The following is a 23,350-nucleotide window of genomic DNA, read 5'->3' on the forward strand; positions in this document are numbered from 1 at the left end:
AGTGCTACACATGAGGCAGTATCTCCAGTAGCTTGGGACAGCCAGCCCACCCCGTTCCCTCCTCTAAAACAGGGACCAGAAAGTGTGTCTATTCAGAAAAAGTACTCACCACCACTGCACATGGCATGTGGGGGAATAGACATTTTTCAGAGACACTGCCTAGCAAGTAACACAGAGAGACACCTATCCAGTCACAAATGTCAAATCACAGAAGGAACCCATCTTCCCTTAAAACAAGGGAAAAATTTTATCATAATAATGCGTTGAGTTCACTTCAAGTTTGGAAAGCATGAAAATTTATTAGTGGATAAATTCTAATTGAGCAAATTCAACACTTTTTTCCAGTTATTATATACCTATTTCTGTCCCAAAGACTTTTAGCTATATTAGCTTGCAAATCCTTCAAAATATTGAAGAATCAATCATATAATGAAAACAGTGAAGCTCAACTTTACATAAATTGTTGATCAAAAGAGCTCATAAAACCTATCTGGTGTCCCTACAACTGCTTCAGAAAATGTGTGGTTAAAAAAAAAAAAATGACTTTTTTAAACCAGAGTCGATCATTTCCTATCCTAACTTTTCCCCTTTCCTTATTTTTCCACTGCCTGCCTTTCTCTGCCCTGCAATCAATCAATCAATCAGTCGTATTTATTGAGCACTTACTGTGTGCAGAGCACTGTACTAAGCGCTAGGGAACTACAAGTTGGCAACATATAGAGACGGTCCCTACCCAACAGTGGGCTCACAGTCTAGAAGAGGGAGACAGAGAACAAAACAAAACATATTAACAAAATAAAATAAATAGAATAGCTATGTACAAGTAAAATGAGTAAGTTTTATTTTAGAGAAGTAGCATAGCCTAGTAGTTAGAGCACAGGCCTGGGAGTTAGAAGGCCCTTGCATCTAATCTCAGTTTCACCACTTGTTTGCTGTGTGACATTGGGCAAGTCACTTCACTTCTCTGGGCCTCAGTTACCTCATTTGAAAAATGGGGGTTAAGTAAGCTTGTGAGCCCCATATGGGACAGGGACTGTGACAAACTTGATTAACTTGTATCTACCCAGTGCTTAGAACAGTGCTTAACACATAGTAAGCACTTAACAAATACCATCATTATTGTTATCATTTTTAAGTGACGGTTTATTAGAAACTGTACCACCTTATGGACATAGAAAAGTCAATGATAGAGAATGATTTTTTGTTTAATGCAATTAAAAATAACCTAATAATTTTGAAAAGTGGATTTATGAAAATAAGATGGAATTCAATAGGTCCTAACATTTATGGATGAAAAATGAACATATAAAGACTAGTTAGGTAAGAAACAGAAGAAAAAGAGGAAGGAACCATAATCACCCCAAGATAATGATGACTCAGCAATATAATGCTATTAAGAAAGTCAGTATGATGCTAGAATAAACACTTCTCAGAGGCACTGACTACTAAGTACCACAGGGAAACATCAAAACAAATTTGATGAAAATAACTCATTTAAAACTACTTAAAACAACAAAGGAAATGCAACAATAACACTTGAGTGTTCCATGACTCCAATACAGTACAGGTCTGCAGATACTTGCAACAGAATGAACAAATTCATTCATTCATTCAATTGCATTTATTGAGTACTTACTGTGTGCAGAGCACTGTACTAAGCGCTTGGGAAGTACAAGTTGGCAACATATAGAGATGGTGCCTACCCAACAATGGGCTCACAGTCTAGAAGATCCAGCTTAGAAAGTTACATGACCAATGGTGGAGGTCCAAAGTAGACAATATCCAGGGAATCAGTAACCTCCATCAAACTAAGAACTTTTATTCACCATCAAAGGCATAACTGGTAGTCTGGAGATATGGATCCACCACTTGTTAGGCCTCCATGCAACTTAATCGACTCTTCAACTCATTCAATAAATGGTATCTATTGGGTGTTTACTCTGTGCAGAACATTGTACTAAGCACTTGGGAATTTAAAATAAAACAGAATTGGTATATATCTTCTCTGCACACAAGGAACTTAGAGTCTAGAAGGGAGCAGACAGACACTAAAATGAATTACAAATATGTGCAAACGTGCTGCGGGGCTAAGGGCAAAATGAATATCAAGTACATAAAGGGAACAGATCCAACTGCACAGGTGGAAAAGAGGAAGAGGGAGTTAAGGAAATGAGAGCTTTGTAGGGGGAAGAACATGTGATTTCAGTAGTGATTTGAAGGTGGCAAAAATGGTATGAAAAGGGGTGGGAGTTCCAGGCCAGAGAGAGGACATTGTTGAGGGGTTGGAGGTGAGATAGATGGGATTGAGTACACCGAAAAGGTTGGTGTTAGAACAACGAAGTGTGCACACTGGGTTATAGTATGAAATAAACCAAGTAAGCTAGAAGAGGAAGAGCTGATTCACTTATCCTCCTATTCCCTGTCTGCGAACAATGATGGTAGCATGTGAAATTTGATATTTGAATAATGTTGAGTTATTGCTTGGGTCCACTGCAGTCCTTTTCCCCTGGTAGAGGGCCCTTCTGCGCTGAAAGACCAATAGACCAAGGGATCCAGGACTCCTGTACACAAACTCTAGTGTAAAAAATTGCAAGTATCTGTGCCTGTGAGAGAGACAGAGGGAGAAAGAAGGTGGGAGTGGAGACCCAGAGACATGAGCACCTGGTCCGCTCTTTGGACCTCATCATTTCATCCCCAACAATATCCGTGAGCCCATCTAAGGGTCGGGGCAGAAGTAATGTGAGTCGCTTCCTTCTCTGCTCACTACATCCACTGTGTTGGCTTAGAGTGTTCTCCCATGTTACATACACTAGGTATGATCACTCAAACGAGTCTTTCCAGATATAAAAGTTGTCATCTATGTCATTGTCATTGTCATTGTCTGTCATTGTTCATGTCTAGTTCCTATGGCAGTGACATACCACCCTCATTACAGATAAAGAGGGACTCCTGCATAGATGCAGGAGAAGCAGCGTGGCTAAGTGGAAAGAGCACAGTCTTTGGAGTCAGATTTCATGGGTTCAAATCCTGGCTCCGCCAATTGTCAGCTATGTGACTTTGGGCAAGTCACTTAACTTCTCTGTGCCTCACTTACCTCATCTGTAAAATGGGGATTAAGACTGTGAGCCCCCCATGGGACAACCTGATCACCTTATAACCTCCCCAGTGCTTAGAACAGTGCTTTGCACATAGTAAGCACTTAACAAATGCCATCATTATTATTATCATTATTATGCCAAGAATACTACACAGAGTGCCTGAACATCCTATCCGCTTTTTGAGGCAGCACTCAAAAGCAATGGAAATAGGCTAGAATGTGGAAATGTATCTGCAGTAGCCCCACTTTTGAGGAAGTGATCACTGCTGTCAAAACCATGAAAAATGGAAAAGCCATTTGCCTGAGGATCTTGGCATTTGTACAGAAATCTACATGCAAAGAAGGCAGATATCTGCATGAGCTTTCCCTCAGTATATGGATCATTGAGAAAATATTGCAGAACTTCAAAGATGCCACCACAAACACTATATTGAAGAAGAAAGGTGAACTGACTAAAGCTGTGAAGGAAAGTGATCACGAACCAGGGAGTCTGAGTTAAAACACATCAATAACCAAGATTTCCATGAGTAAGTCACTGCTGAATGCCATAACAAAACCAGCCATTTAGGTGGCTCTTTAATCAAATTGAAAAAACTTGATTACTTTTGGAGACTCAGGGACAGAGTATGGAGTGTACCAACTGTAAAAATGATGATGATGGTATTTGTTAAGCACTTACTATGTGCCAAGCACTGTTCTAAATGCTGGGGGAGATAAAAGGTAAATCAGGTTGTCCCACATGGGGCTCACAGTCTTAATCCCCATTTTACAGATGACAGAACTGAATCACAGAGAAGTTATCACTATTATTATTATATTATTATTATATGCATATTCATTCATTCAATTATATTTATTGAGCGCTTACTGTGTGCAGAGCACTGTACTAAGCACTTGGGAAGTACAAGTTGGCAACATATAGAGACGGTCCCTACCCAACAATGGGCTCACAGTCAAAAGGGGGAGACAGACAACAAAACAAAACATGTAGACAGGTGTCAAAGTCGTCAGAACAAATAGAATTAAAGCTAGATGCACATGATGGGCTCCCAGCTGGGCCAGCAGAGAGGAGCAGAGCCCCACGTGAGGACCCGGAGCCCGGCCGGAGCACGCCCGGCCCTGGTGATTGCACCCCGGAGGAAGGGGCCCAGGGGGCGGTGGGCAGGGGAAACCCGCGCCTCTGCCACCCCAGACTGATCCCGAGAGGGGGCAGGTTACTGATCGTATCTGTTAATAAGAATAACAATGCCATCTGTTAAGTGCTTACTTAATAATAATAATAATGATGGCATTTATTAAGCACTTCCTATGTGCAAAGAACCGTTCTAAGCGCTGGGGAGGTTACAGCATGATCGGGTTGTTCCTCAGGGGGCTCGCAGTCTTGAGCCCCATTTTACAGATGAGGGAACTGAGGCATGGAGAAGTTGGGTGACTTACCCAGGGTCATGCAGCTGACAAGCGGCGAAGCAGGGATTTGAACCCCTGACCCCAAAGCCCAGGCTCTTTCCAGTGAGCCACGTGTGCCAAGCACTGTTCTAAGCGCTGGGGTAGATGCATGGTCATCGGTTTGTCCTACATGGGGCTCACAGTCTTCATCCCTATTTTGCAGATGAGGCAACTGAGGCCCAGGGAATAATAATAATAATAATAATAATAATGATAATAATAATGATGGCATTTATTAAGTGCTTACTATGTGCAAAGCACTGTTCTAAGTACTGAAATAGATACAAGGTGATCAGTTTGTCCCACGTGGGTCTCACGGCCTTCATCCCCATTTGACAGATGAGGTCACCGAGGCACAGAGAAGTGAAGTGACTTGCCTAAAGTCACACAGCTGACAAGTGGAAGAGCCGGGATTAGAACCCATGACCACTGACTCCCAAGACCGGGCTCTTGTCACTGAGCGACGCTGCTTCTCTACAAGCGCTTACTATGTGACTAGCACCGTTCTAAGCACTGAAATAGATACATGGTCACCAGGTGGTCCCACTTGGGGCTCACAGTTTTGACCCCCATTTTCCAGATGAGGTCACTGAGGCACAGAGAAGTGAAGTGACTCGCCCAGAGTCTCACAGCTGACAAGTGACAGAGCAGGAATTGGAACCCACGACCTATGACTCCCATGTCCGAGCTCTTTTCACTAAGCCACGCTGCTTCTCTGTTACTAAGCAACGCGGAAGAGAGGGAAAGAGCCCTCTCCCCCGCAGCCAAAGAGACGGGGTGACACCCTGTCCTCCTTTTCCTGCCCCTCAGAGGGGCAGGACTGGAACTTCTTAGCTCCAACAGTCTTTCGATGGTATTTATCAAGCACCTACTAAGTGTCAGGCATTAATAATAATAACGTAAGCGCTTAGTACAGTGCTCTGCACACAGTAAGTGCTCAATAAATACAATTGATGATGATAATGGATTTGTTAAGTGCTTACTATGTGCCAAGCACTATTCTAAGCGCTGGGGTAATAATAATAATAATGATGATGGCATTTATTAAGCACCTATTTGGTATTTGTTAAGTGCTTACTATGTGCCAAGCACTGTTCTAAATGCTGGGGGAGATACAAGGTAATCATGTTGTCCCACATGGGGCTCACAGTCTTCATCCCCCTTTTCCAGATGATGTAACTGAGGCACAGAAAAGTTGAGTGACTTCGGGTAGATGGGGTAATAATAATGATGATGGCATTTTTTAAGCGCTTATTTGGTATTTGTTAAGCGCTTAACAAGTGCTTAACACTCAACTTGAAGTTGAGTGACTTGCCCAAAGTCACACAGCTGACAATTGGCAGAGCCGGGATTGGAACCTTCTAGACTGTGAGCCCGTTGTTGGGTAGGGACCGTCTCTATATGTCGCCAACTTGTACTTCCCAAGTGCTTAGTACAGTGCTCTGCACACAGTAAGCGCTCAATAAATATGATTGAATGAATGAATGAATGAAACCACAACATTTGACTCCCAAGCCGGGCTCTTTCCACTAAGCCACGCAGCGCTTAGAACAGTGCTCTGCACAAAATAAGCACTTAATACTATTGAATGAATGAATGAATGAAAAGTGGCAGAGCTGGGATTGGAACCCAGGTCCTCTGGATCCCAGGCCCCTGCACTGTCCACTAGATCACGATCCTTCCCACCGCTCCACCCCCTCCTTCGCCAAGCTTCTGGTAATAATAATAATAATAATAATAATAATAATAATTATTATTATTATTATTATTGTGATATTTGTTAAGCACTTACTATGCATCAAGCGCTGTTTTGAGCGCTGGGATAGATACAACCTAATCAGGTTGGACACAGTCCCTGTCCCACATGGGCTCACAACCTAATCCCCATTTTGCAGATGAGATAACTGATGCCCAGGGAAGTTGGGCGACTTGCCCAGGTTCACACAGCGGACAAGTGAGAGACTTGGGGGAGACAGCGTGGCTCAGTGGAAAGAGCCCGGGCTTGGGAGTCAGAAGTCATGGGTTCAAATCCCGACTCCGCCACTTATCAGCTGTGTGACTTTGGGCAAGTCACTTCACTTCTCTGGGCCTCAGTTACCTCATCTGTAAACTGGGGATGAAGACTGTGAGCCCCCCGTGGGACAACCTGATCACCTTGTTAACCTCCCCAGCGCTTGGAACAGTGCTTTGCACATAGTAAGCGCTTAATAAATGCTAACAAAAAAAAAAGTGGCGGAGCCGGGATTAGGACCCATGACCTCCTGACTCCCAGTTCCATGCTTTATCCACTGTGCGATGCTGCTTCTCTATTTATTTTTTTGATGATGTGCACATAGCTATAATTCTATTTATTTTGTTAATATCGACACCTGTCTACTTGTTTTGTTTTTGTCTGTCTCCCCCTTCTAGACTGTGAACCCATTGTCGGGTAGGGAGCGTCTCTATATGTTGCTGATTTGTAATTCCCAAGTGCTTAGTCCAGTGCTCTGTACAGCGTGGTTCAGTGCAAAAAGCCCGGGCTTAGGAGTCAGAGGTCATGGGTTCAAATGCCAACTGTGCCACTTGTAAGCTGTGTGACCTTGGGCAAGCCACTTAATTTCTCTGTGCCTCAGTTACCTCATCTGCAAAATGGGGATTAAGACTCTGAGCCCCCCTGGAACAACCTGATCACCTTGTAACCTCCCCAGCATTTAGAACAGTGCTTTGCATATAATAAGCACTTAATAAATGCCTTCATCATTATTATTATTATTCTCTGTGCCTCCGTTCCCTCATCTGTAAAGGGGGGTTAAGACTGTGAGCCGGTTGTTGGGTAGGGACCATCTATATATTACCGATTTGTACTTTCCAAGTGCTCAGTCCAGTGCTCTGCACACAATAAGCACTCAATAAATATGATTGAATGAATGACTAAAGCCATCATGCCCATCTGGAATCCCCAGCCCAGTGACGGCAGGGGCACCGTCCACTGGGCTTGGACGACAACTGAGGTTTGAAATAGCCCAGGTGACTGACCCTCCAGCATGGCATCTGCATGGGGACTCCCACCCCGAGAACCCCTCAAACCTGACCTGCCGTGCCCTCCCCGAGCCCTGACCGCATTTCTTGTCACCCACCAACAAGGCAGCGTGGCTCAGTGGAAAAAGCCCGGGCTTTGGAGTCAGAGGTCATGGGTTCAAATCCTGGCTCCACCACTTGTCAGCTGTGTGACTTTGGGCAAGTCACTTAACTTCTCTGGGCCTCAGTTCCCTCATCTGTAAAATGGGGATGAAGACTGTGAGCCCCACGTGGGACAACCTGATCATCTTGTAAATTCCCCAGCGCTTAGAACAGTGCTCTGCACATAGTAAGCACTTAATAAATGCCATTAAAAAAAAAAAAAGGCAGCCTCTTCTGCAACACTTGCTGCCCAGCAGGTGTCCCGGGACTTAGCCAGCAGTTGCGACTTAGCAGCGTAGCTCAATGGAAAGAGCCCGGGCTGGGGAGCCAGAGGTTGTGGGTTCTAGTCCCAGCCCTGCCACTTGTCAGCTGGGTGACCTTCAGCAAGTCACTTAACTTTTCTGGGCCTCAGTGGCCTCATCTGTAAGATGGGGATGAGCGCTGTGAGCCTCATGTGGGACAACCTGGTACCTTGTGTCTGCCCCAGCGCTTAGAACAGTGCTTGGCACATAGTATGTGCTTAACAAATACCAACATTATTATTATATTGAGAAGCAGCGTGGGTCAGTGGAAAGACCACGGGTTTAGGAGTCAGAGGTCATGGGTTCTCATCACGACTCCACCGCATGTCTGCTGTGTGACCTTGGGCAAGTCACCTGACTTCACTGGGCCTCAGTGTTCTTCATCTGGAAAATGGGGATGAGGAATGTGGGCCCCGCGTGGGACAACCTGATCACCTTGTGACTGCTCCAGCGCTTAGAACAAATGCCATCATTATTATTATTATCTTCATCTCCCCCCATCGTTTCGTCCCATCTGGAAGCAACCATTCAGTGCGGCGGTAATCCTGTTGGACTGAGTGGCCACCCCCGTTTTTCATTGCCACACCTTCTACCTCTTTCGTGTCCTTTTCTTGGGACCCTGGGGGTTGCCCACTCAGATTCATCCTCTCCTACGCTCAGAAGCGACTCTTGCAGGGGATGACGGAAAAGAGACGGGACAGTTTGGGATAGTCAATGCCTCCTGCCTTCCTGGGTTCCATCAGCAGTATCTTTTGAGTACTTAAAAGCACTTAGTACAGTGTGCCATGCACAGTTAGGGCTCAGTGAATACGATCGATTGATTATTGCGTGCTGAGCACTGTACTGGTGATCTCAAAGTGAGTCTTAAAAGACACTAAAAGAGAAGGCTAGGAAGATAATAACAATGGTGGTATTTGTTTATGCCGCACCCTGTACTAAACGCTGGGGTAGGTACAATATGATTGAAGAGGAGCATGGCCTAGCACAATGATCACTCGCCTGGGAGTCAGAAGACCTGGGTTCTAATCCCAGCTCTACCATTTGTCTCTTGTGTGGCCTTGAGCATGTCACTTCACTTCTCTGTGCCTCAGTTTCCTCATCTGTAGAATGGGGATGAAGACTGTGAGCCTCATGGGAGACAGGGATTGGGTCCAACCCAATTATCTTGTATATACCCCAGTGCTTAGTACAGTGCTTGGCAAAAAGTCAGCACTTAATACCACAATTATTATTAATAGTAGGAGGAGGAGAAATCCACGATTATCTGCCTCTGATTTACTGTCTCCCGTTAGTTTTTCAGTAATTGTCATTAACTTTTCTGCAAGGAAATGTAGAAGGGTGTTCAGGAGCAGTAGTCGAACAACTTAAGACATCAAGGATAAGCATAGAACTCAGAGTAAGACGAGGGCTGAGCCCAGATAGAGGGTTAAAAATGTCCCTAGAAATCATGAGGCAATTCAGGAGATACAGGCTTCTGTGGACATACCCAACGCTCATCAAATAAATGGTTTCCTTGATACTGTTCCAGAAGACATTTTTGAGGGCTTTCACTATCTCTCCTTTATCTTCTTCCTGTTACTGGTCTCCCATATTACTTTCTCTGTAATGATTCTAGTTCATTTGGGGCAAAAAAGAGGCAGACTAGGCAAGACATCAAAAATGTTATCTTCAAAAACAGTGGTAATACAGTTTTAACTTGAACATTTCTGAACACTGCACAGCCTACATAGGTACATGGCAATTATGAGTAATACACATGCAAATACATTTGTGGCCAAACTGTTTCTTGCATTTAGATGCATCCTTTGAGAAAATCCTAGTAGAAACCACTGAAATACAGCATCATAATAATGTAACATTCTTCCAACAAACGATCATTCCTGATCAACTTACATTTGAATTAAACAAGCAGAGAACATATTACTAGAAGTCACCAGTAAGTACATTAAAATTCAACTGAGCATCTCCCCCTTCTAGACTGTGAGCCCACTGTTGGGTAGGGACTGTCTCTATATGTTGCCAACTTGTACTTCCCAAGCACTTAGTACAGTGCTCTGCACACAGTAAGTGCTCAATAAATATGATTGATTGATTGAGCATCAGAGTGACAATTATTACAATTCAGAGTGCTGAATACATTCTCACCACATTCCCTAAGCATATTGCAAGGCCTTATATGCAAAATAAATACAATAGCACAAAGCACAACCAATTTCTTCATGAGCTCACCTGGGCAAAGAGCAATATTGCAAGGTTTATGGTGTGTTTCAGGTCCTTCGCATGGTCTTCCCCCATACTGAGGAGGTATGCATGACCTTGTCCTGGTTCTTTGGCCTCTCCCACATGTAAATGAACACAAACTCCAAGGTGACCATTCCTCCCAAACTCCATGTACTGTAATAAAGTAAAGGGACTTTAACAACTAAAGCACTCAGGTAAAGTTGAGTAAAAACAAAGTTAAGAAAAAAATCCTAAGACTATATTAAACATCATTATTTGTAGCATATATAAATAAATCATTTGAAAAACTGTTGAACACATTCCATTTCACTGGTACCTTTTCCAAAAATGTCGAACCTCATAACATAACTTCATAACCTCTCTCCTTGGATGCCCTTCCTTCACCCTAAGATCAATCAATCAATCAATCAATCGTATTTATTGAGCGCTTACTATGTGCAGAGCACTGTACTAAGCGCTTGGGAAGTACAAATTGGCATCACATAGAGACAGTCCCTACCCGATAGTGGGCTCACAGTCTAAAAGTCTAAGATGAACATGATAAAAACAGAACTCCATGTAGTCTCACCCAAACACTGTCCTTCCCATGATTTTCCCATCACTGTACATGGCACCACCATCCTTCCTGTTTCACAGACCCATTCTCTGGGCATTAACCTTGACTATTCTCTCTCATTCATGAAGCAGGATTGTGTTGGAGATAGAGCACAGGCCTTGGAGTCAGAAGGTCATGGCTTCTAATCCCAGCTCTGCCATTTGTCTGCTGTGTAACCTTGGACAGGTCACTTCGTTTCTCTATTCCTCAATTACCTTATCTGTAAAATGGGGATTGAGACTATGAGCCATGTGGGAGAGGGACTTGTATCCACCCCAGTGTTTGTACCCACCCCAGCGCTTAGTACGGTGTCTGGCACATAGTAAGTGCTTAAAAATATAATAATAATAATAATGAAAATCCATATATTAAATCCATCTCAAAATCCTGTTGGTCCCACCTTCACAACATTAATCACCTTGCCCCCTCCTACCTCACCTCACTATTCTCCCACACTTTGCTCCTCTAATGCCAACCTTCTCACTGTGCCTTGATCTAGCTTGTCTTGCCGCTGACACTTGGCCCACATCCTGCCTCTGGCCTGGAATGTCCTCTCTCCTCAAATTCGACAGAAAATTGCTCTCCCCTGCTTCAAAGCCTTATTGAAGGCACATCTCCTCCAAGAGGCCTTCCCTGGCTAAAGACCCCCTTCCACATTCTCCCACTCCTTTCCATGTTGCCCTGACCTGCCCACTCTGTTCTTCCTCCCTCCCAGCCCCAAAGCACTCATGTACATATCTGTGATATATTTATTTATATTAATGTCTATCTCACCCCAGCTCTCTAGACTGTAAGCTCGTTGAGGGCAGGGAATATGTCTTTTGATTGTTGTATTGTACTCTTCCAAGCATTTAGTACAGTGTTCTGCACACAGTAAGCATTCAATAAAGATGATTAAATGAATGAATGGATAACATATGCTAAACTCTATTTATAAGAATTGATCTAATAGTGAATTTCTTAAGTGTTTATTGACCAAAGGTCAGTTACACAGGGGAAAGGATCAGCTGAAGCTACCAACTGTCTTTACATGGGTGAGGGCCAAGGTTCTTGATAGGAGAAATTCAATTGGCCTAATTTTGAATTAATGAAATATTTGTAGCTACCTCTGTTTGTTTTAATCTGAATATATCAATTAAAGGTCATTTTGATGCCTTTGGTTGAACTCTAGGGAATGTCTGTTGCTTGCCTAGGATTGACCCTGCTGTCTGGAAAGTGTGTCATCATCAATCATATTTATTGAGCGCTTACTGTGTGCAGAGCACTGTACTAAGCGCTTGGGAAGTATAAGTTGGCAACATATAGAGACAGTCCCTACCCCACAGTGGGTTCACAGAAACCCTTATCTGATTCTCTATTGTGTCAAATCTTTACCTGATGTGTTATTTTGGATTTTGGATTTTGTAAATTAACTGCTAACAAGTTGGGAACAACAAGGATTGAAATATGTTATTAATGCCCTGGCATAGCTTATTTTCTTTTCCCTCCCTCTGACTTTGTCAACAGAAGGCAAATGCTATTAGTAAATTTATACACAAGCAGATTTCCAATCCCGAAAGGATTTGATGGGACATTAGTGTTCTCAAAGCACTCCAGGACAGCAGTGAGAAAAAGGAACAGAACTAGGTGTGGTTGAAGAAGCTCAGCATGCAGGTAGTCAGGCAGGTAGGTGATCTGCCTTGCATGGCTTCTGAAACAGAGGTTATGTGTCTCCAAAAACTGTTAATCTTTCATGTAGATGTTATTTGGCACTAAAACTTTTCTTAGCACATTCTGGTCAAAAATTGATATTTTGAGAGGGAAAGTACCCTACCAAAATACAGCTCATTAGGTTGGTCAGTAGCATGGTTTGATAACATGTGTTTTTGTCACTATTCAGCGTGGTAGAACCCAACCCTTCTCGTGTGGAGAGTATATTTGCTTGAAAGTTATCCTTGAGTGTGAATTCTAATTAGCTTTTTGATGGCTACTTCCCAAGCAGGCTTGCATTTTTTCGCCGTTTTCCTCACCTCGTTCCCAGCCCACCTGGATTCCAAGAAGTACACTGAGTTGGTTAAGGTAAGAGGTGGGTAAAGCATGATCTAATGGAAAGAGTTTTGGGATGGGAATCATGAGTTTGGCTTCTATTCACAGCTCTGCTCCTGGTCTGCTGTGATAATAATAATAATAATGATGGCATTTATTAAGCACTTACTATGTGCAAAGCACTGTTCTAAGCGCTGGGGAGATTACAAGGTGATCAGGTTGTCCCACAAGGGGCTCACAATCTTAATCCCCATTTTACAGATGAGATAACTGAGGCCCAGAGAAGTGAAGTGACTTGCCCAAAGTCACACAGCTGACAATTGGCAGAGCCGGGAGAGCTGTGAGAGCAGAACTGTGATCTTGGACAAGTCCATTAATCTCTTTGGGCCTCAGTTTCCTCATATATAAAATGGGATAATATCTGCTTCTCCTTATAATAATAATAATAATGATGATGATGATATTTGTTAAGCACTTACTATGTGCCCAGCACTATTCTAAGCACTGGGCTAGATACAAGGTTAACAGGGTGTTCCACGTGGGGCTCGCAGTCTTATTCCCCATTTTACGGATTAGGTAACTGAGGCTCAGAGAAGTTAAGTGACTTGCCCAAAGTCACATAGATGACAAATGGCAGAGCTGGGATTCGAACCCACTACCTCTGATTCCTAAGCTTGGGCTCCTTCCACTAAGCCACACTGCTTCCCCAACATTCCTTATAATATTCACAGGAATGTTATAAGAATGAGATTAGTTAAATGATGTAAAAGTAATTTGTAAAAATAAAGGTGTTATACAAAACAAAGTCAAAATGCAATCTGCCAATGGGAGGATATTCAAGTTCACATTGTGGATTAGGTGGCAGTTTGGTGGAACATGCTTCCAAAATTCTAACTCTGAATAACTGGATTGGAGCTAATGTTTGGTTTTCTTCAAGTAAATTCAGATCGAAAAATAACTTTCTAGAATATTCTCTTTAAAAAATTCCCTGTCTGCCAAAGAAGACCTGGCCATTATTTTTCATGTGAAAACATTCAAACTCAAAGTTACTTTACTTGACAATGTCTATGAAAGGTATTTGACAACATATGCCATAAAGTTATATAGACTGCATAGACTTATATGTCATATCTTTCCAAGAGGCCTTCCCCATTTGAGCCCTCTTTTCCCCAGCTCTCTCTCCCATAGTCTCTCTCTCATAGAGATATATATGCACTTGAATCTGTGACATCTGTGCATTTGATATTCACCCCATCCTCAATCCCACAGAATTTATATAAAAATCTTTAAATTATATATCACATATTATTTATGTCTGTCTCCCCCTCTAGACTGTAAACCCATTGTGGGCAGGGAACATATCTGCTTACTCTGTTGCATTGTTCTCTCAAGTGCTTAGTACAGTGCTCTGCACATAATAAGTGCTCAATAAATGCCATTAATATTTATAATGATATTGATGTGGTATTTGAAGGAAACACTGCTAATGGTGGTATTCCATGCACGTTTGTGGCATTGATAGATATTCTTTTCCACATTGTATCCACTAAAAAGCACTAGGGCAACTATTCTGGAACCTTGTCCAATTAATGTGAGGAGGGTCATTGTAATAACACCTGCTCAAGTCCCTTCTTGCTATAGGAAGACTGCTGCCTCCTCGGCAACAAGATGCCAAAATAAGGATGCTTATCTACATAGAACTACAAACCTTGCCTTTTCTAAATTACCATGAGAAGACTGTGGACTCTAAATTAATGGTGGATATACAAGTTGCTACTTAAAATAATGTTTTGGGGAACTTCATTTACTGAATTTTGTGGCACAATAGCTATTTAAATTCAGTAAATGCTCTCCATTCATTCAATCATATTTACTGAGTGCTTACTGTATGCAGAGCATTGTACTAAGTGCTTGATGTCCTCTAGACTATAAACTAGTCTAGGCAGGGAATGTATCTGCTCATCCTGTTGTATTGTGCTGTCCCAGCTACTTAGTACAGTGTTCTGCACATAGCAAGCACTCAATAAATACGATTGATTGATCAATTGATGTCAGAAAAATTGATCTGCAATCATTAGAAATAGGGAATATAATTGGTATGTTATTGTTGGACACTTGAAAACTGAATTTAAATTTTTAAATGATTCCTTAAACATGCTAAACATTCATGAATGCAATTTAAAAAGCTTATCTCCAAAGTTATATTTTTAATGAGAATGGAAAGAGTTGAAATTTGGTATATATTTATAAATATATACCAAATTTCAACTCTTTCCATTCTCATTAAAAATATAATTTTTATATTATATATATTGATATATATAGGCACAATATCCTAGGTACATGTCCATTTACCAGGTTAAAATATGTATGCAGAGGTATCTTTTTTATATATTAGCACTTTACTATTTTTACTGAACACAGTAGTTTGAAATTATTGCCTATGTATATTACAATGCACTTTGAATTATAGTACTCTTTCAACATCATAAGCATTTTTTCAGTTTTTGGGACATGCTGGCTCCAAAAAATATCAGTCAATCAATGGACTATACTGAATGTTTGAGAAGCAATGTGGTCTAGTGGAAAGAGATCAGGCCTGAGAGTCACAGGATCTAGGTTTTAATCCCAGCTCTACCACTAATCTGTTGGTTGATTTTAGGCAAAGTCACTTAACTTCTCTGAGCCCCAGTTAACTCATTTTAAAACGGTGATTAAGACTGTGAGCCCCATATGGGACAACCTGATAGTCCTATGTGAGACGGGGACTCTGTATAATCTGATTGTGTTGTACCTACCCTAGGACTTAGTACAATGCACATAGTAAGTGCTTATTAATAATAATAATTATTATTATGGTATTTGTTACTATGTGCCAAGCACTGTTCTAAGCGCTGAGGTAGATACAAGGTAATCAGGTTGTCCCACATGGGATTTACAGTCTTAATCCCCATTTTACAGATGATGTAACTGAGGCACAAAGAAGTTAAGTGGATTGCCCAAGGTAACACAGCAGGCAAGTGGTGGAGCAGGGATTAGAACCCACACACTTTGACTTTCAAGCCTGTGCTCTTTCCACTAAGCTATGCTGCTTCTCAAATGCTTAAATACACTGCTTAAATACACTGTTTAAATACCTCGCACACAAACAAAAATCTTACTGCGTGCTGTGCATTCTACTAAACACTTGGGAAAGTAAAATACAATAGAATTGAGATAGAAGAGTACTTCCTTTATCATTATAGGCTAAGTTTCAAATTGCCAAGTTTATTAATTATCCTCATTTAAAAATGCCAATATATATTGCCTTATCATGAAAAATAGGGACATTTTAAATATATGTTAAATTGACATCGTTCAGTTTATTAATTATTAAAACTGAATTTACCTTGGCAGCTGAATTAATTGATAAAGCATAAAGCTTCATAAAATCAATATACTGATGAATATAAATTCATCTGGTCTTTATATTTCATGTTGATGGAAGACTGTGGCTGAGTTTGCATGGGTAAAATACAAATGATCATTGAACACATATTCTAATAGAGGTGATGGTCACACTCTTGTTCTCAATGCAAGGGACTGGAGAGAAGATTAAAACTGATTTTATTTGTGTATGTAAGGGGCTGCTGAAAGCTCTATGAAATTTTGTAATCATTTTATTTTGTTGGTGAGACTGCATTCTTGAGTGGGGAATATTTATAACTGACCCTGTGCTGGAGGAGCAGGAGCACAGAAGCACAGGAAGATAAGAAATTCTGGGTAGTTGCATGAAAGGGAAGAAGGAGGGGACAGAAAGAGGGCTGAGAGAAAAAGAGGGAACAAAGGAGGAGGGAAGAGGAGAGAGAGAATGGATAAGAATGGAGACTGAAGGAGAAAAAATGATGGGAGGAGGGAAATAGGTGGAAGATAATGGTGCATGGAAATGGAGGGAAGGAAGGAGGAGGGAGAATGGGCTTGGTAGAGGGATAAAAGGGGTGGGGGAAGTGGAAGAGGAAGAGGGAGAAGAGGAGTAAAAAGGAGAGAAAGAAAAGGGGTTTGGAAATAAGAAGAGTGGTGGAAAGGAAGGAAAGAAGAGGGACATGGAAAGGAAGAGGTAACTAGAAGAAGAAAGATGAACAGGAACAGAAGAGTGGGCGAAGTAGAGGGAAAAGAGGAAAGGGAAAGGCAGTAGATAATTGAGGGGGAGAGGAAAGGCATAAGAAAGAAGAGGAGGGAGGATGAAAATGTTGAAAAAGAGGGGGAGGGGAACAGCAAGGAGAAAGGCAAGAGGAATTGAGGAAAGGAAAGGGGTTGATAGAGGTAATCCTTGTTTCAGGAAGAGTTGACCTATGAGTCAATCACAGTATTTTTGAAAATAATTGAAACTTTTTCATTAATAATACAGTCTGAATTTAAACTGAATTCAAAGTCCTTTCAAAAGGATGAAAAGAATCTAGCATTAAAGCAATTTGTCATTTCACTTACATTGAGCTGGAAATATAAAGGAAAATTAAGCACATGCTCCAGGCAAAATTTAATATATTATACCTAACAGTTGCTAGTCAAAGGGAGAAATGAAATTTAGTTATATATTTTTTATTTCATTAAAAATAAGAGACTTTTTCTGTGTAGAACAAGGGATAAGTGTTTTATTGCTTTGAGGAAAACTGTGGGAACTCTTGCAATTTTTAGAGAACTTTAATGCCAATTTTGAAACCTATTCAAAAAGTCTATGCTTGAATTCCTCAGCTTGAGTTTCAACTAGAAAACTCACAATACACTTCCTGGAAATAATGATTATAATCTTCCTCTGGAGATAGACAATAGATAAACTAAATGTGATACTGTAGAGAAAAATCACTTGGTCATTTCTTTCATCTATGTAAAGTTCTCTCAAAGGATTTCAATAAATGTGAAATAGGCCCATGGAGTTGTTAGGCTAGAAAAAGAGAGTAGTTACTTCATCTAGTCTATTCCCCAGATGGCAAAGATTATTTTTGGTACCATCCCTACTGCATTTTACTCTCTGAGTTATAAAGTTGGGCAGCATTATACTGTAGTCAAGGGCTTTAACTTTAAACTTCCTCTTGGCACAATATTCACTGCCAAAAAAAAAAAAAAGAAAACAAAGAAAACCCAACTTCCTGAGAATAGGATGAACATTTCCCAACTCTGACAAATATTCCATAGATACCACAGGACATTAGGTTTTTTTCCAGACAAAGCTTTCATTGAACCTTGAAAAAAGAAATATGTGAAATTTGGAAATTATCAGTAAATTATCTAACTATTAAACCTCATTGTTTAATAGCCATTTAAAACTGAAATTGCTACATATTCTGTGGTGAAAACATGTTAAACAGTGTCTGGATTTACTTTGTGCTATATTAACATTAAATACAGAGAGGAAATCAAAATAATGAGTAAACATTATTTAACAAATTAGGATATTACTATTTTCATTTTGAAAATTTAAGATTTGAGTCCATAAATGTTTTGAATTCATTATGAAAAGTACATTAAAAATGTATTTGAAATTATTGCTCTCATCATGACATAGTACCTTGAAGAAAAAATATACATTAATGAGCATGAATTACATCATAGAAATGGAAAATATATATGGACAACTATAAAATATTCATGAAAAGGTTGTTAAAATATTTTAAAGCTGGCATGTTTCTGCTAGAGAAGAAATATTTATCCTTGATACTGCTTTTAAAAAGTCATTTTAAAAGTTTAGAAAACACATTGAGAAAGAATAAACTAGTAAGAGAAAGGAGACTATATTTTTTGATGTGATCAGTTATAATTTCTGAACTTGAAAAAATGACACCTGTTTTTTAGGCTAAACAGGATGACAGAATAAAAATAATTCAGAAAGCACCTTTGGGATGCTCTCAATGCTCTGTTAAGCTTAAAAAAGTGAGAAATTTTAGCCAAAATATCCCTACCATTTTGTGGCCACTATCTATCTGTTCTATCTGTCCTTACTATTTTTTTAAAACAACTTAAGCAATCCTTTTTCACAAGACTGCGGAGGGGGCTTAAAATACATATGCATTAAAAGACTTGGGCAATGTACACCTTTTTTCTTATATGAATAATTGTTCTGTTTATCTGTCCAGTGATAAAACACATAATACGTACTTTCATTTCCTGCAGAAAATATTTTATTGGGTAAAATAGTGAATTTACTTTGTTCAACAGCTGTTTCAATTTTAAAATATCACTAACTTACTGGCTCTATTGTATGATTTCATTAACGATTAGTGATTAAAAGTAGTTGGGTCAACATAAGACTTAGGGACCAAATATACTTTGAACCACTCTATTTAGCTACATCAGGTAAAAGTGCTTTTGTGGTTTAAAGTGTATGTACAGATAGTGGAGCTATGTCATTTGTTACTCTAAATCCAGACTATAAGAATTTCTGGCACAGTGAAGTGAATTAGTTTTTCCTTTTGACTTCCTCTGCTTGTGGAAACAGAAGGAGTATTATGGGAATTTTGCCCTTAATTCTAAAAACAGCTTTCTACTTTGACCTTTTTGATCAAGACAACTTACATTACATCCTCAAAAGCTGGTAGAGCAAAGCAATGCTACTCTGTCCCTGTTACTTATTCTCTTGATCTGAGTGGTTACTGCTTGCACCTATTCTGCTCCCTTTCTAGTTGGTACTTTCAATCCAATTCAGAAAGAGCCCCAGGGGAGTGGAGCCACAGTGCTGACAGTGTTTCCTGGATATGGCACTAAGTTCCTGCCAGAAACAACCCCTAGAAAGTGGTGACACAACTGCCACATGCTGAGCACTGAGTGGGTTTATGCTCCAATCCAAACATTACCTTGATTTTTGTCCCCTAGGTGGATTTAAGATAATCCATTTCCTGAAAAATCAGACTCATATTTGGTTTTTCTCACAGTGAAAAGAAAGGGAAGACGAAACTGATTCAGCTGAAATTATCCAGTAATCTAGGCAAAAAAAATGCATTTGAATAAAAAACCCAAAAACTGTCCATATCGAACAGTTGTCTGTTGTTTCCTGATCAGCCAAATAAGCCCTCCATTAAATTGATGTTTCGGATTGTAATTCACTTCACTGTTAGAATACTGAGTTCTGGACAATCCCAGAATTAGGCAATCATAAGATATGATTGAGTTTTTCTAGAGCTAATTGATTTGCAATTATGGAGATACGACAAAATTTTACCTTAGAGGAAACTCTAGGGTGGCCGGATTCTATAATTTGAAATTGTGTAGAGCCTTAGGTTGTTCTGATGGCTTATAAATCCTCCAAATCAAGCAATCTTACCCCCTTCCATTCTTGTCATTCTTTACTCTTACAATCTTTACCAAATGAGAAGCTGGAAATTTTTTAAAATTTTTCTTTGCAATATAGACACTACTGTGGTAATTACAAGTTAGTCTTGATTATCTCCTTTTAAGATATAAAAGGCAATGTCTATTCCTGAAAATGCATCACAATAAATGCAGGATGATGCATAATGGAATTTCAAAAAATAATTGAGAGACTGATGATACTTAAAAACTGGATAGCACACTCAGCTTGGGTAAAAATCACTATGGTAAGTTTCCATATACACATTTTATCAATGCAAAAAAAATTTGTATCGCTAAATGGATTTTTGATGTGACAGAATTTGGTCTGAGTTATACCACTGAAATATTCTTTTGCTGAAGCGCTGATTTCAACATACCTATTAATACAGTATTTTGTAACTGTTGAAAAAAATAGAATTGATTGAAATTGAATTTACTTCTTTGAAGAGGAAGCAATTTTAAACTACAATCTTTAGAAGAGTACAAAGTGAATGATGTCACTAATCTTTGACCAATTTATTTAAAGCTTTGAAGAGAGCACTGGGCACCATAAATTGCACTAAAAATTAAATATATCATCAGAAAAGAATAGGATTCTGAGGTATTGAGAAAACTTTCTCGCCTATGTAAATGACCTATCTATATTGTTCCACTTCTTATATCTGTAAGAAATACCTCTGAGGTTAAAAAGGAAAGGGCAGAGCTGGAGAGACTGTTTCCAAGTTCCATTTAGAGAAGCAGTGTGGCTCAGTGGAAAGAGCATGGGCTTTGGAGTCAGAGGTCATGGGTTCGAATCCCGACTCCACCACATGTCTGCTGTGTGATCTTGGGCAAGTCACTTAACTTCTCTGGGCCTCAGTTACCTCATCTGTAAAATGGGGATTAAGACTGTGAGCCCCACGTGGGACAACCTGATCACCCTGTATCCTCCCCAGCGCTTAGAACAGTGCTTTGCATATAGTAAGTGCTTAACAAATGCTTATTATTATTATTATTATTATTATCATTATTATTATTATTATTATTATTATTTAAAGAAGGCTGGGAAAAATTATAGGTTGAGTTAAAGATGGAAACTATATTCACCTCATATATTAAATAAATGATGAATTTAACTCTGTTAATATAAATAAATTGAGTTACTGCCTTGAAAAGGAGCATTTTATATCACAATCTCAATATTTTAGCAGAAGGTAAGTTTTTCTTTTCTAAATCATTTCCTTGTAACATTCTTTTCTCACTTAAAATGTGAGGCAAACATTAGATTTAAAGGCCTATTTTAAATATTTCCTTTTTTATGAACATCTCAAATTGGCTAATGAAAGCATGCTTGCATATTTCCTGCTCTGAAAGCAGGAATAGTAATTACTATTACAGATGTAATACAATTTCATCACTAAATAAGAATTACCCTCAATATATGAGTATCATATATATCCAATATATGTATATAATATATGTGAATTAATATATAGATATAGCTATGCATACCCAATCCAAAGAAAATAATATAACTTGCTTCAAATGTATATCAGTAGACACAATTAAATAGCAACCAAAATTTAATTTATTTGCTGCTAACACTACCTGGACAGAGGGCAGTGTTATTGCAAACCCTTGATTCTCTTAATGGGCCGCTGCAGTGTGTCCCGTAAGGTGATACACAAGTTCTGGTTCGCACCTGCGACCCTTGACCACAGGTAACTGAACATGAACTCCACTGGGACCATTCTTCAACACCAGATTCACCTGTATATAAAGACAACAAACAAACATGAATACTGCCTTGAGTATCAACACAGAATGCGTTACTGTTGACAAACATTAGAGCATGCGACTATAAAGGCAAGTAAATGAAAATATATTCTTCAAAGTTCCATGAGAAACATTGAGTGACCACAACAGAATTTAAAGACAAAAAACTAGATGCGCAGAATGGATCGATTTTAACACCTCATTTCCTAGTTTCTTAGAAATACTATCCTTTAGAAACCACCAACTTCCTGCAAATATTAAAACAGGAAATTTTGACAACAGTGTTTCAATGAAATGGAAAATACTTTTATCACTTCCTTCATGTCTATTTTAAAACTTTGAACTAATTTAAAGGCCAGTGGATTAAAACATCAAAATTATTTTGATCTATCCCATATTCTCTTCTTTGTAAGCAAGTAGCAAGTTACTCTTCCATGGTAAGCTTTCCCTGTTATTTTAGGGTGCAATGGCACCTAGATCTATTCCATTTCTAGATGGAATAGCATCAGATGATCTTTCATCATCTCTAAATTAATATGCAGTGAAGTTACTTCACAATCATCTTGAAAATATAAATATTTTGTAGTAATAAATGCAAACCCTTTGCCAGTATTTCATTTTTCCTAAAATCCACACCTGCATTGAAAGTATTACTCAGTGCTAAGAAACTCCCTTCAACATATCACTTCCATTAGCTAGCATTAAGGCTTCTAAGGAGGGTATGGATATTTACTGCCTACCAACATGTCATCTGGAAAAAAGAGTCCAGAGACACTATCAAAGTTTTCAATCTAGCTTTTATACACACACAATTACACATATCTATCTATCTACCAGTAATGATTATTTCAGCTAAAGCTGTGACTTCTTTAGGTGTTTTGAAAGTTTACATGATATGACATTTCCTAAAATGTTTACTCATTTGTTACTCCAATTCTGTTGCACAGAATTTACCATTTGGGTCAAATCCAGGTGTGTTAGGTTGAGATCAAAGGATTATAAGTAGTTAGTGTAACTACATTAGCTCAGTAGCTTCACAGTGTTCAAATGATGGTCTTTGCTTGTATGGCCAAGGAATAGCCAAGAGGAAATACTAATTTTTGCCCAGATTTTGGTTTTAAAAGTGAAGTTAGTCATTGGTTATACATTGAATAAGTTGGCCTCTGTACCTGAGTGAACAATACCTTTAATAAGAATGGTGGGAAATCATTTGAAGGTGCACTAAGCCAAATGGGACTGTTGTCCAGTTTGCTGATCCGAGAGGGTCAATATGGGATAGGCTGTGAAAAATCATTGACCTGTGCTTCTTGTGGCTCTATCCAGATTACCTGCTAACACCATTTCTTCATTGAGTTTTTTTTTGTTACAGGATTCTGATTCTTAACTTAGGAAAAGTGATTCAGATGA

At 39.6% G+C, this 23,350-nt stretch overlaps 1 protein-coding gene across 3 annotated transcripts in view; it reads right to left on the reverse strand.

Moving 5' to 3' along the window:
• Positions 1-23,350, reverse strand: part of ADGRB3 (adhesion G protein-coupled receptor B3) — a 705,027-nt gene that overhangs the window by 435,736 nt on the left and 245,941 nt on the right. For all 3 annotated transcript variants that reach the window (XM_038748665.1, XM_038748662.1, XM_038748664.1), the window contains exons 5-6: positions 21,776-21,937; positions 10,234-10,398 (exon numbers count right to left, since the gene is read on the reverse strand). In XM_038748665.1, coding sequence (XP_038604593.1) covers positions 10,234-10,398; positions 21,776-21,937 — 327 coding nt within the window. The remainder of the gene's footprint in view (positions 1-10,233; positions 10,399-21,775; positions 21,938-23,350) is intronic.

This window comes from Tachyglossus aculeatus, chromosome 1 (genome assembly GCF_015852505.1).
Source record: "Tachyglossus aculeatus isolate mTacAcu1 chromosome 1, mTacAcu1.pri, whole genome shotgun sequence".
In the NCBI taxonomy this organism is placed as follows: Eukaryota; Metazoa; Chordata; class Mammalia; order Monotremata; family Tachyglossidae; genus Tachyglossus; species Tachyglossus aculeatus.